This window comes from Lolium perenne, chromosome 3, assembly GCF_019359855.2.
Source record: "Lolium perenne isolate Kyuss_39 chromosome 3, Kyuss_2.0, whole genome shotgun sequence".
NCBI classification, from domain to species: Eukaryota; Viridiplantae; Streptophyta; class Magnoliopsida; order Poales; family Poaceae; genus Lolium; species Lolium perenne.
Window position 1 is genome coordinate 78,344,603 of NC_067246.2, and position 12,238 is coordinate 78,356,840.

Genomic DNA, 12,238 nt, shown 5'->3' on the forward strand with positions numbered 1-12,238 from the left:
TCACTCAACAGGTCGGATGAAAGGTGAAGCGTTCACAGCATAACCATGTAGAGCTGGAAAGAAGGTATGCCGAACAAGACTCTGCTTTAGCTGAAAACCAGTCATAGAGAGCGATCGGCGACCCCGATAGAAACTGTTAACCATTCTGTCATTACTATCAACATGAAGCAGCCACCGAGGAAGCTGGACAAGCAAGAGCACGCCACCATCCACCGAAACGACATCCAACTCCCAATCCCAATATCCACCACAGTCTTGAAACTCCCTCCTGATTTCAGCAACCGGCAATTTGATCTGGTACTTCAAGTCCCAAACCTCGCTTTCGTAGTTGTGCAGCACCCGTATATCGATAGCTTTGGTGGAAGGGTTCCGGGTAAAGATGCCGAGCGTGCCATCCATGTCAAAGGCATATGAGCTGCCGAGAATAGTTGGCTCACGCATCAGCCGGAACGACTCGGATATGGTGTCGAATACTATGAGTTTGCTTTCATACAGCGATGGGTTTGTTTCGGTCGGACAATACACTGGGTACCAATGCAGGCTATCACGTGCCGAGACAGGTACGCTGAAGTTCAGAGACGCCATCTCCGGCCACCCGATGTACCTCGGCGGCTGGCCGGAGCCCAACGAGAAGACGTAGCAGCCAGCTTGGTCTTCTTTCTGTACCAGAAGATATGCTGCCTGGGACCTCCTCCGCTGCAGCAACAGACGGTGCTCGCCGGTAGGGCGGTGCAGGTACATCCCCATGACTTCGAAGTCGCAGTGTAGGCCGAGGAGAGCATGCTCACGCGTGGCTGGGTTGCAGATGGAGAGGCAGGCGCCGGCAGAGCCAAGCGTGGACAGCTTGGAGAGGACGAGCAGGCCGTCGCAAGCGGCCACCGGTCGGAAGGCGTCGTCGAGCCGGGCGACGGCGTGGAGCTGGTCGTCCTCGGTGGCGGCCCGGTGGTCGAAGGCGAGGATGTTGTGGTAGTGGACGCCGAGGATCCACGCGTCGTCGCCGGAGAAGATGGGGAGGCTGGGCTGGCGGGCGTGGTGGGCCAGGAGGAAGTCGCGGGCGGAGGTGGCGGCGCGCCAGGCGCGGCGGACGGCGCGGCAGCGGAGGAGGTGTTTGGGGGGCAGGCGGATGAGGATCTCCCAGAGGACGATCTCATCGGGGAGGCCGCGGAGGAGAGACGCCGGTTCTGCTGTTACCCCCTCCGCCATGGTCGCCGGCTGGCAGCTCGTCCTGGTTCTCGATCCGTCCCAGGAATGCCGGAGTTGTGCTGGCGGCGGCGGCGGAGGCCGGAATGGAACGGAATGGTGGCTCTCAAATGGGTTGGGCTTGGCCCACGAGAAACAATCAGGATCAGTGTCATAACTTGAAATAATTTTGCTCAAAAAAACATAACTTGAAACAATTTTGCTGCTGAAGAAAATGTAACGACCGTTTTCTTCTGGCAAAATAATACAACCGCTTGGAAGGAGGTAAACATATGTTGTAATAGCCATGTACGATAGTTAGGATTTTCATTAGAATCAGAGAGTAACAAACAACAAAAGATGTGAATCAAGCAGCTGAGATTTTTATAAGAGTTGTCCGTGTCTTTCACTAACAAAACGAAATGAACACAAAGTTCATGTTCAAGAGTTCAGAGCTCACAGACTATGCACTTATGTATGTATGTAAAGAATATATATATTTCTAAAAAACATATGAGCATTCTTTTGAAATGCATAGTCATCCAATTTGATATGCGTGAACCTTTTATCTTGCAAAACTTGCACATTTTTTCAAATTCATGAATATTTTATTAAGAGTGAATTCCGGTTTTTACCACCAAGCTTTAATCCTTTGAAGCTAATTACCCCCATTTAGTGAATTTTCACTCCGATTACTCTATTTAGCAAAACTTCTCGATTTTTACCCCTTTTAAGATTTTTGGAATGATGTGCCATTTTCTTTCTGAATATAAATACTGTTGTTTCACCATTACATCTGGTACAAACGTCAACGAATCTGTTTCTGCTGCTGCAGGCCACTGGAATGGAAAACGGGTGGTTTTTCATGTATATTTTTTCTTGTCTCGGCAAACTTTCACGTGTTGCATTTTTTTCTCGAACCATGCAAGAGCATTGCATTTATTTAAATTAGAAGAGGAAAAGCCATGGAAAATAGCTAAAGTTTAACAAAAAGGAAGAACAGGGAACAGTCACCACTATAGACCTAGAGGGTCTAATCCAAACAATCTAGGCCATACAATCAAATTATCGAGAGTCCCTTCACATCACGTTTACCAGTCAAGGAAATTCTCGAAGAAATCAACGATGTGACCATCGGGCGAAGAAAGGATATCTATACATGCTACGAAAATCAAGGAACATTGAAGGAGGTGTCCCATCCCCAGAGCGCCTCGAGCACGCGTGCTCTAGTCGATATTGACAAGGAAGAGATAGAGCAACAGGACAAGACGCGGAAGATGATGGTGTGCTCGCATGACATCATCAAAGACTGGAGTCAAATGACTGCACGGCGTCCCAAGGGGCATGAGCCAGCCCGACTAGAAATCGAGTAAAACCGAGAGCTAATAGCCGCCAAGGCTAATTTAATGCTTCCATGTTGTGATTTTTTGGGAGTTCCTCAGCGACTTCCCATCAGTTGATCATCTCTCCGTCAAGTTGACTCCAACCGAAGGACACGAGGTTGAAAAGAAGTCCCTAACACACTCAGGGGGCTAATGACGAGAGAATATCCAACCGGGTAGGCCCAAGCGAGCGAGTCGCTGACCTAGACAGTCGTCTCCGTGATAAATCTATCGACAAAGGTCTAGCGCAGCGAGAAGGCCTAGTTGACCCATCGAAGATCAACGTGAAGAACAAGCCAATGAATCGACAATGGATAGTTGACTTGGGGTTTATATGTCTCGCCTGCATGATGCAAACCATAGATCAAGTCATCTATATAAGGCTTGGCTGAAGGGCAGTAGCTCCAGATTACATTCGCCTACCTTAGCCTCCATCTGCCCCTCTGGCGACTTGTACCGCATCTATCGATACAAACAAGCAGGACTAGTTCTTTACCTCCACCACGAGGGGCCGAACTTGGGTATATTGCCTCATGTGCCAATTTCTTCCAAGACATCCAGTGTTTCCATGGCTCTTTACTTCTCCTAAGCTATCCCATGTAGCATATGTCTCAACGATACCACGACAAGCTAGTCAACCAAATGGAAGATTGTTGGCCCTGTGAATGCGAGCAACCACATTAGCCCTCGAAGTATCTTGTCGGTTCCATGATTTTCTTTGAGATACGAATACAATACTATCTCCTCCAATACTTAGAGTATAAAAGTTAAGTTTCCTAGCAGGAGGTGATGATATATCACACGGTGTATGTTTTCATTGACTTTAAATCCTTTTATATTTTTTCTTAGTTGACGGAGGTTTGATGATCATTATGATCGCTGGCAAAATCTCTAAGATCTCAGCCACGTGATACGTCTCAAACGTATCTATAATTTTTGATGCTCCATGCTTGTTTTACACCAGTTGTATATGTTTTGCTCATACTTCCTTGCACTTTTATACATTTTCCGGCACTAACCTATTAACAAGATGCCACAGTGTCAATTCTCTGTTTTCTGCTGTTTTGTATTTCAGAAAAGTTGTACAGGAAACATTCTCGGAATTGGACAAAACAAAAGCCGAAATTAATATTTTCCGTAACGAAGACATAGTTCAGGGGGGAGTCGAAGAAAGGCAGCAGGGCGGCCAGACCATCCCTAGGCGCGGCCTGGCCCTGGCCCGCGTGCCTAGGGGTGGTGTGGTCCCCCTGGCCTCCACCGACATCGCCCCTCCGCCTATTTATTCATGATCTCGGGAAAACCCTGAACACACGAGCCTCTATCCATGAAAAGTTCCGTCGCGGTCGCCATTGCAGACACTAACTCGGGAGGGTTCTGAAGCTCTTCACGGCACCCTGCCGGAGGGGAAATCATCGTTGGAGGCATATACATCGCCATGCGCACCTCCGAAGTGATGCGTGAGTAGTTCATCCCTGGACTATGGGTCCATAGCAATAGCTAGATGGTTGTCTTCTCTAATTTGTGCCTCATGTTCAGATCTTGTGAGCTGCCCTACATGATCAAGATCATCCTTAGAGAGTGGATTTGGTACACACATGGGTAGCTACGCATGGGCGGCTTGCCGTCCGATCTGCGTCGAGATTCCATCCTGGGTACCCGCCTGTTGACCGTGTCTCCGCAACTGTTCAGTAAACTATGCTCTCATGTGTGATTAGTGCGAGCCCGTTCTGCTAATTATTAGTGCGCATGAGCGCATCCACTGTAGCTTCCGAGCTCCTCGCCGATCCCCTCTGCCCTGCCTCTCTCTCCACCTCCTATTCGCGCGCGTAGCCGCGTCGCCTCAGTCGTGCTCCACTGCGTCTACCTCAAACAACGAGCTCTGCTTGGCCTCGCCGCGGACCACCGCGCCGTCCCTGACGCCGGCCTCCACGATGTCCGTCGAGTGAGGAAGAAGAAGAGGCGGCCCGGCTGGAGGTCAGGGTGGAGGAGCCGCTCGTTCTTGCGGTCAACGTCTCCAGGTCCAGCGAACCCCTTATCAGAGGAGGTCCGGTCGTCGTTCAGCTTCAGGCTCCAGCCTGATTCGTGTCAGTCGAGCTTGGTCCAGTCCCCTGCTTGACCTGCCGACGGCAACATGTCCAACTCAAGTTTGATTCCCTGTCGTGCAGTTAACGGAGCGGCCAGATCCAGTCACAAATCTTGCATCGAAGTGGCACTATGGAATGGAGCTCTGTTAGTCGCGGGCGTCAGGCCGGAGCAGCGGCGGCACGCAGCTTTGATTTTTGGTGGCTTGAGCGGAATCGTACCAGGCGAGTGGGAAGCCTGAGCCGAGGGAATCGATCACATCTCCACAGATCTAGCGAGATGCTATCAACGATCAGCTCTGCCCCTCCTGGCTACCTCGAGCGCTGCCTAAGACGCTCAACCTGCATCGCGCAACAGCAACAGCAAGTGGAGAAAGAGCAACAGCAACATCGCGCAACCCTCAGCCCCGACCGGATTCGGGAGGGATTTCCACTGCAGGAGTTGGATAAACAGGAGGAAGAGGGATGTTCTTCAATGGAAGAGCAACGGTGGTAGCGGTCTCCTAGGTCGGACAGTCGCTGCTGCCCATTTTCCCCTCACTCCGGCGCTCGCCGACCACCTGCAACCACCGGCGACCCAACATCGACGCCATCAAACGGTTCTGCCACAAGCGGAATCGGAGAGAAATAAATCTCAGGAAGATGGAGGCTCCGCGCCGGAGGTATCCAAATGGGGGCGGAGTTGATTGGGTCCTGCGGCGGCGGAGGGTTGGCACGTCGCTCGTCGTGCAGCTCGGCAACGAGCGAGCAAGCCACGGCTCGCGCGTCTCGCGTGCAGGCTGGTGCGGCCCTCGCGCGAGGTGGTGACGTTGAGGCTCGCATGCGGGGCGGTGGTGGGCAAGATCTCGTATGGAGCGACTGCTGCATCTTGGGGAAGAAGGGGATAAGGAGCAAGCCATTTTATTTTTATTAAGGACCACACGCTGCACCTTAATGTGTTTATTAGGGGAAGGGGTGATAATAAGGTTTGACAGCTAGGGGCACGTGTTCGACGCTGGAGGGGTGCGTACCTACCCATCTGGGTACCAGGTTTCATCTGATCATCCTTATGTAATGCTGATACGTCTCAAACGTATCTATAATTTCTTATGTTCCATGCTAGTTTTATGACAATACCTACATGTTTTGTTCACACTTTATATCGTTTTGATGCGTTTTCCGGAACTAACCTATTAACGAGATGCCGAAGTGCCAGTTCCTGTTTTCTGCTGTTTTTGGTTTCAGAAATCCTAGTAAGGAAATATTCTCGGAATTGGACGAAATCAACGCCCAGCATCTTATAATTCCACGAAACTTCCAGAACACCGGAGGGGGGGCAGAGGAGAGCCACCGGGCCACCAGACAGTAGGCCGGCGCGGCCTGATACGTCCCAAACGTATCTATAATTTCTTATGTTCTATGCTACTTTTATGATGATACTCACATGTTTTATACACATTATATGTCGTTATTACGCATTTTCCGGCACTAACCTATTGACGAGATGCCGAAGAGCCAGTTGTTATTTTCTGCTGTTTTTGGTTTCAGAAATCCTAGTAAGGAAATATTCTCGGAATTGGACGAAATCAACGCCCAGGGTCCTATTTTCACACGAAGCATCCAGAAGACCGAAGAGGATAAGAAGTGGGGCCACGAGGCGGCCACACGCTAGGGCGGCGCGGCCTGGGCCTTGGCCGCGCCGGCCTGTTGTGTGGGGCCCTCGTGTGGCCCCCTGACCTGCCCTTCCGCCTACTTAAAGCCTCCGTCGCGAAACCCCCAGTACCGAGAGCCACGATACGGAAAACCTTCCAGAGACGCAGCCGCCGCCAATCCCATCTCGGGGGATTCAGGAGATCGCCTCCGGCACCCTGCCGGAGAGGGGAATCATCTCCCGGAGGACTCTTCATCGCCATGATCGCCTCCGGATTGATGTGTAAGTAGTTCACCCCTGGACCATGGGTCCATAGCAGTAGCTAGATGGTCGTCTTCTCCTAATTGTGCTATCATGCTCGATCTTGTGAGCTGCCTATCATGATCAAGATCGTTTCTTTGTAATCCTACATGTTGTGTTTGTTGGGATCCGATGGATATTGAATACTATGTCAAGTTGATTATCAATCTATCATATATGAGTTGTTTATGTTCTTGCATGCTCTCCGTTGCTAGTAGAGGCTCTGGCCAAGTTGATACTTGTGACTCCAAGAGGGAGTATTTATGCTCGATAGTGGGTTCATGCCTCCATTAAATCTGGGACAGTGACAGAAAGTTCTAAGGTTGTGGATGTGCTGTTGCCACTAGGGATAAAACATCGATGCTTTGTCTAAGGATATTTGTGTTGATTACATTACGCACCATACTTAATGCAATTGTCTGTTGCTTGCAACTTAATACCGGAAGGGGTTCGGATGATAACCTGAAAGTGGACTTTTTAGGCATAGATGCATGCTGGATGGCGGTCTATGTACTTTGTCGTAATGCCCTGATTAAATCTCATAGTACTCATCATGATATATGTATGTGCATTGTTATGCCTTCTTTATTTGTCAATTGCCCAACTGTAATTCGTTCACCCAACATGCTATTTATCTTATGGGAGAGCCATGTTTTTATTCTTGTTTTGTGTATAACAAGGAGGACTAAATGATAGCGTGACTTTTTTTGACAAGACGACCTTGACACCTCTGTCTAACTCGTTGACATGGGCACCCAAAAGTTAAATTTCTTTTAGTTGTTCTGAATCAGTTGTTGTCATGCTATCAAGTACACACTGTTCTGCATGGTGTTCTGGGTCGAGCCAAGCACTATGAATATTTTTGCAGATCATGGTGATGATGTGGACCTGGTCATATGTTGTGCAGTCATGTGAAGGACAGGCGAGGCGATAAGCCTTCTTTGACTGGTGGTAGCCGGACATGGCGTTGGAGTGGTACACGGAGCTGCCAGCAGGTCGTCGTGGAGATCATGTAGGAGGGAGAGAGGTGGAGCATACTGCTCTGATGCAACAACAGCGGCGAGGGGAAAACTAGAGCTGGTAGCTGGCCAGGAGGGAGGAGACCTAGATCTGACATGATTTTCTTACATGAGTTAATGCACTTGATAACCTCGGGACGACATGGTGATTTTTGTGATCTGGTTAGTTTAGATATGTTGGCTAGCAAGTGTTGTAGTAGCACTTGAGGTGATGTGCAAGTATATATCAAGCTGCTAGTTTGTGTGTTTACATTTTTTTGCTGAAACTTGTGTGTTTGTTAGGCCCTCTAGCGGACTGGCTATGCGGTATGTTGATGGCGGTGCTGCTGCTCCTGGCCTTGCGGAGGCCTCCCGCGCTCCACATGTGGCTGTAGGCTTGGGTGGCCCTGGGTTTAACCTCCTCGTCGTGGCAGCCGTGTGTCTCAGCCTTGGTTACAAGATCTCTGGAGTCCGGTGAGTTCGTTTGCTCCAATGTACTCTGTGATATCTGATATGTCCTTATGCTTCGGCTTCATAGCTGGTGACCCCAGTTTGAATTATGGTGATGATATTCACCTAATCACATGTCGTGGAGGTAGGTGAATAATGGGCGAGGCGCCAAGTCTTGTTTGACTTGTGGTAGTCGCGCATGGCGCTGGAGTGGTACATGGAGGTGCTAGTAGGTTGCCGTGGCGCGCAGGAGGGGGAGAGGTGGACGCCCATGCTGCCCTGATGCAACAACAATGGCAAGGGGAGAACTGGAGCTGGTAGCTGGCCTGGAGGAGAGTTGGATCCGAAATGATTTTCTTATATTAGTTGATGTGCCTCTTGTGATCTGGGCAATTTAGATATATATTGGTAAGCAAGTATAGTAGTAGCACTTGAGATGATGTGCAAGTTTGTGTGTTCTTCTCGAATGGTAGCTAGAGTTTTGCTATATCTAGATGATGTATTAGTTATTGTGAACACATACATCCTGTGGCCGGCAATTGTATGATTGATCTATCAACTGAGAGACAAGGAAAAAATCATCTACCATTGGTACGTACGTGGTGCATAGATTTTGCGGCTAGGATGCACATTCAGATCAGCATGAGGTAACCGTGATGATGACCACACTCTGTTTTATTTTGTTTAGTATTACCAGGTAAGATCGATCTAGGCTAGAGATGAGCACGCAGGTACGTAGCGATATGGACGAATATACATGCATAACAATGGATTTAGTAGTACTCGCGTATTCTTCTTTCTGTATATATCGTCTATATGAAACACAAACGGGATCCCGATCTCATTGTGAATAGGGAAACCAATCTGAATTTTAGGAAATAAACAGAGTTTTTGAATTTTAGGACGTAAACAGAGTAATTGTTCTTACGGTAGGAAAAAATCGTGAACTTTAAATGTATTCCCTGTGATCCCTCCATGCGGCATGCGAAACGGTTGATGAGTTAATTGGTTCCGGAAAACAAGCCGCCCCTGATGAGTTAATTGGACTGATTGATTGAACGTATTAATTATGATAGGACCCTTGGTTTATTTTTTTGTGTCTTGGGAGAAGGAATGCGTGCCATGTCAGCAATCCATGTGCTATACCCATCCCTGACGTCCATCTATCCATCCTCGCCGTGAAGGAACGAAACGAAACAGATGGAGAGTAGTAACCAAGCGAAATCTTTTCCCGCTTTTAGTTTCGCGGCAAATATTTCAAACCAGCCTAGCTCCTCTATAAGTACAAGGGCATCGCGGACGACCGCGTGCGGGGAGCGTGTGTGACTTAGACTTAGACTTTTACTTGTCGAGGAGAGGAGAGGAGAGGACTCATCATCCTGGATGCTGGAGGCGACGGAGTGGTGAGCGGGCAAGCTGCATCTCCATTTCTGTTCGTGGATGGGTCGCATGCCGTCCTGGCTCAGCTCTTGGATCTTCCGGCGATGGATTCAGGTAATGCTAACGATATGTTTTTCCTGGGTTTTTTTTTCTTCTTCCAGCAGATCTCTGTGTTTGCATATGAGTTTGGTTTTATTCTTTACCGGGCGGACCCTGGATCGACCGAATCATCTTCTTCTTTTGTTTGGATCTAGTAATATGAACTGGGTCCATTATACGGCGCCGGCGCCGGCCGGCGTCGCCATGCATGGCCGCTGCGCCCTTCTCCTCCGCACACCAATGTGCCCTGCTTTCGCGCGCGACAAACGTGAACTGTTGCCGTGAACCAAAGTTCCGAAATCGCAATATGCGGCGGCGAGGTCGTCGGAGTGCATGATCACGGTGAGAGCCGGCCGGGCTGTTTTCCCTGCCGCAACGATCACGAGCTCCGGCCGGCGACCGGGGTAGTGTTCATTCATTCAACACATGCAGTGCAGACCTCCTGCAGCTGTCGCGAGCAGTGTCTGCAGACCATGCTTGGACAAAATACAGCTATGTCACAGTTAAGCAGAGTTAAATCTATACGGAGTGTGACGGATCGGCGGTGCTTCGCATCTCTACTCTAACCCTCAGAGCCGCAGTGAACCTATGTCATCCTAGTCATTACCTCTAGTGGCATAGTTCTGAGCTATCCATGCTCTGCCAGAAAGGAGCAAGGTAAATGAGGAAAAGGGATTTTTGGTGAGGGCAATACATATTGCAAATCGTTCACGTACATTCGGGGTGGTAGCGAGCCTCCTCTCCACCGGGGAGATTTATTTCTCATCTGCATCCCCATCGAGAAGCTAAATTCATATGTATTGTGGCGTGGTAAGAACGGAGCGACGCTCTCACTGGATTACAGCCTTGCATGTATTGGGGTACATGTTCCGTTGAATGGTGGATCTTTTAGCGATTGTTAGAGATATGGTTATCTCTTGACATAATAGCTCTTCCTGGTTGGTTTTATTCATTCTCTAGTTTACAAATATCTTGTGCTTCAACTTTTAGGAATTTGTGGTGCTTTTATGGTACCGGAATGTGATGTTGGTCGTGTAGTTGAATCACATGGTTTCCATGATACATCAAGGCATGTTTTGTGGTTTGCATTTCCTATAAATTTCCTTTTCTACAGTCATGTATCATCTATGCTATTTAGTTCAGCACTATGCAGGCCTCTGTCTTGGACTCCATGTGTGTAGAAAAGTTTCTGGTTCTAATCAATGAGTTGTTAGTCTTGTGTACATAGTTGACCATCTAGTATGTCTACATGCGGACATGCCTATTGCTGGCCTAGAGTCTGCAGTGATTTGGTGAACTTGGGGAATTTAGGGGGTAATTTCTGGTACTGGAACCTGCTGTTGTAGGTGTTAGCTGATCTTCTTGTGAGCATGTAACATGCTAGTTGAGTTGGATTAGCTGCAAATATTTTGTATGTGAACATGCTTCTTATTTTAGCATTGCTGGAAAAATTGGTTATGTTGGACATGAATCTAGTTTCTTGACCCTACTGGGATCATCTTGAACTGAATTTTACAAAGTGAATGCTCATTGGTTTTGATTAAAATGACTTGTACTCAATTAAGTTGGAGGCTTTCCCCAAGTCCTGGTTGGTTCTGGGAATAAATCCTGTACCACAATGCAGGAATACCTGTCATTTTCTTTTCTCATGAATCTTGCATATGTATTTGATCTGCCATATAAATTGCAGATTCTTGATGGCAAGGACGCGCCTGCCTTTGGAAGGTGTTGATGTTTGCAACCTTAGAATGGTGAGTGAAAATTATGGGTATTGCCGTTGTTTCCGGCGACCATGCATGTGTTTCCTCTTCCAAGATAATTAGATGGATGGACGTGTGTCAATCTTGTCGCTTGGTTTTGATGGTGCTTGCCCGTTGTTGTTGCTGTTTCTGTCGGTGCAGGTGCAGTTGGTGGCGCGTGTTGGCGGGCGCACGCAGCAGATGACGCTGCTGCTGGGCGCGGCGCTGTGGCCTGCATGTGGATGTTTGCGTTGTTCCTGTGATAACATTTTCTTCCGAGAGCGTCCGCAAAAGTAGTCGAGCTATAGGTGGCGCGTGTTGGCGGGCGCACGCAGCAGATGACGCTGCTGCTGGGCGCGGCGCTGTGGCCTGCATGTGGATGTTTGCGTTGTTCCTGTGATAACATTTTCTTCCGAGAGCGGCCGCAAAAGTAGTCGAGCTATAGGTGGTAACATCCTATCCAGCTAGCAGAAGATCTTGCACTTTAAAGGGGAAGTGTTTCTCCAAACCTTAGTAGCCACATCATCGATCTGCAGATGCCTGAAAGAGTTGACATTGAAACTTTTGTTTGACGGGTTTTTTGTTAGTGAGACAACAATCACGTAAGTCCGGAACATCGTGGCGAGTGTCCACCAGGCTCATCTTAGAAGACGGGACAAGAAGATCAGCCAAAATGGCAAATACAAGGCACAGGAGAGGGCCTTGGCAGTGCTAATGTTAGGGCGAGTGGAGTGAGAGAAGAGGCTGAAAATCATCTCCGTGCCGAAGATCAAACCAGAAAGTAATAAAGTTATCGTTGCCAATAAGAACTTTGGATACGATTTTCAGGTGAATTTTGGAATAATATAAGAGATAAATAAACAATTGAATCGGAAGGTGTTTTTGTTGTTTAATTTAGAAAAAACCGGCAAATGCGTACTATTTTAATCCACCATCTAATTGAAGTACGCACCATACAAAAACCGTTCAAGCCATAATCACACATGCTCTGGCCGATCGC

General features: G+C 48.4%; 1 protein-coding gene across 1 annotated transcript; it reads right to left on the reverse strand.

Moving 5' to 3' along the window:
• Nucleotides 1–1,203, reverse strand: LOC139829991 (uncharacterized). The gene has a single exon (XM_051367763.2). The coding sequence runs from the start codon at nucleotides 1,201–1,203 to the stop codon at nucleotides 1–3; it is 1,203 nt and encodes a 400-aa protein (XP_051223723.2).
• Between the last annotated feature and the right edge of the window lie 11,035 nt (nucleotides 1,204–12,238).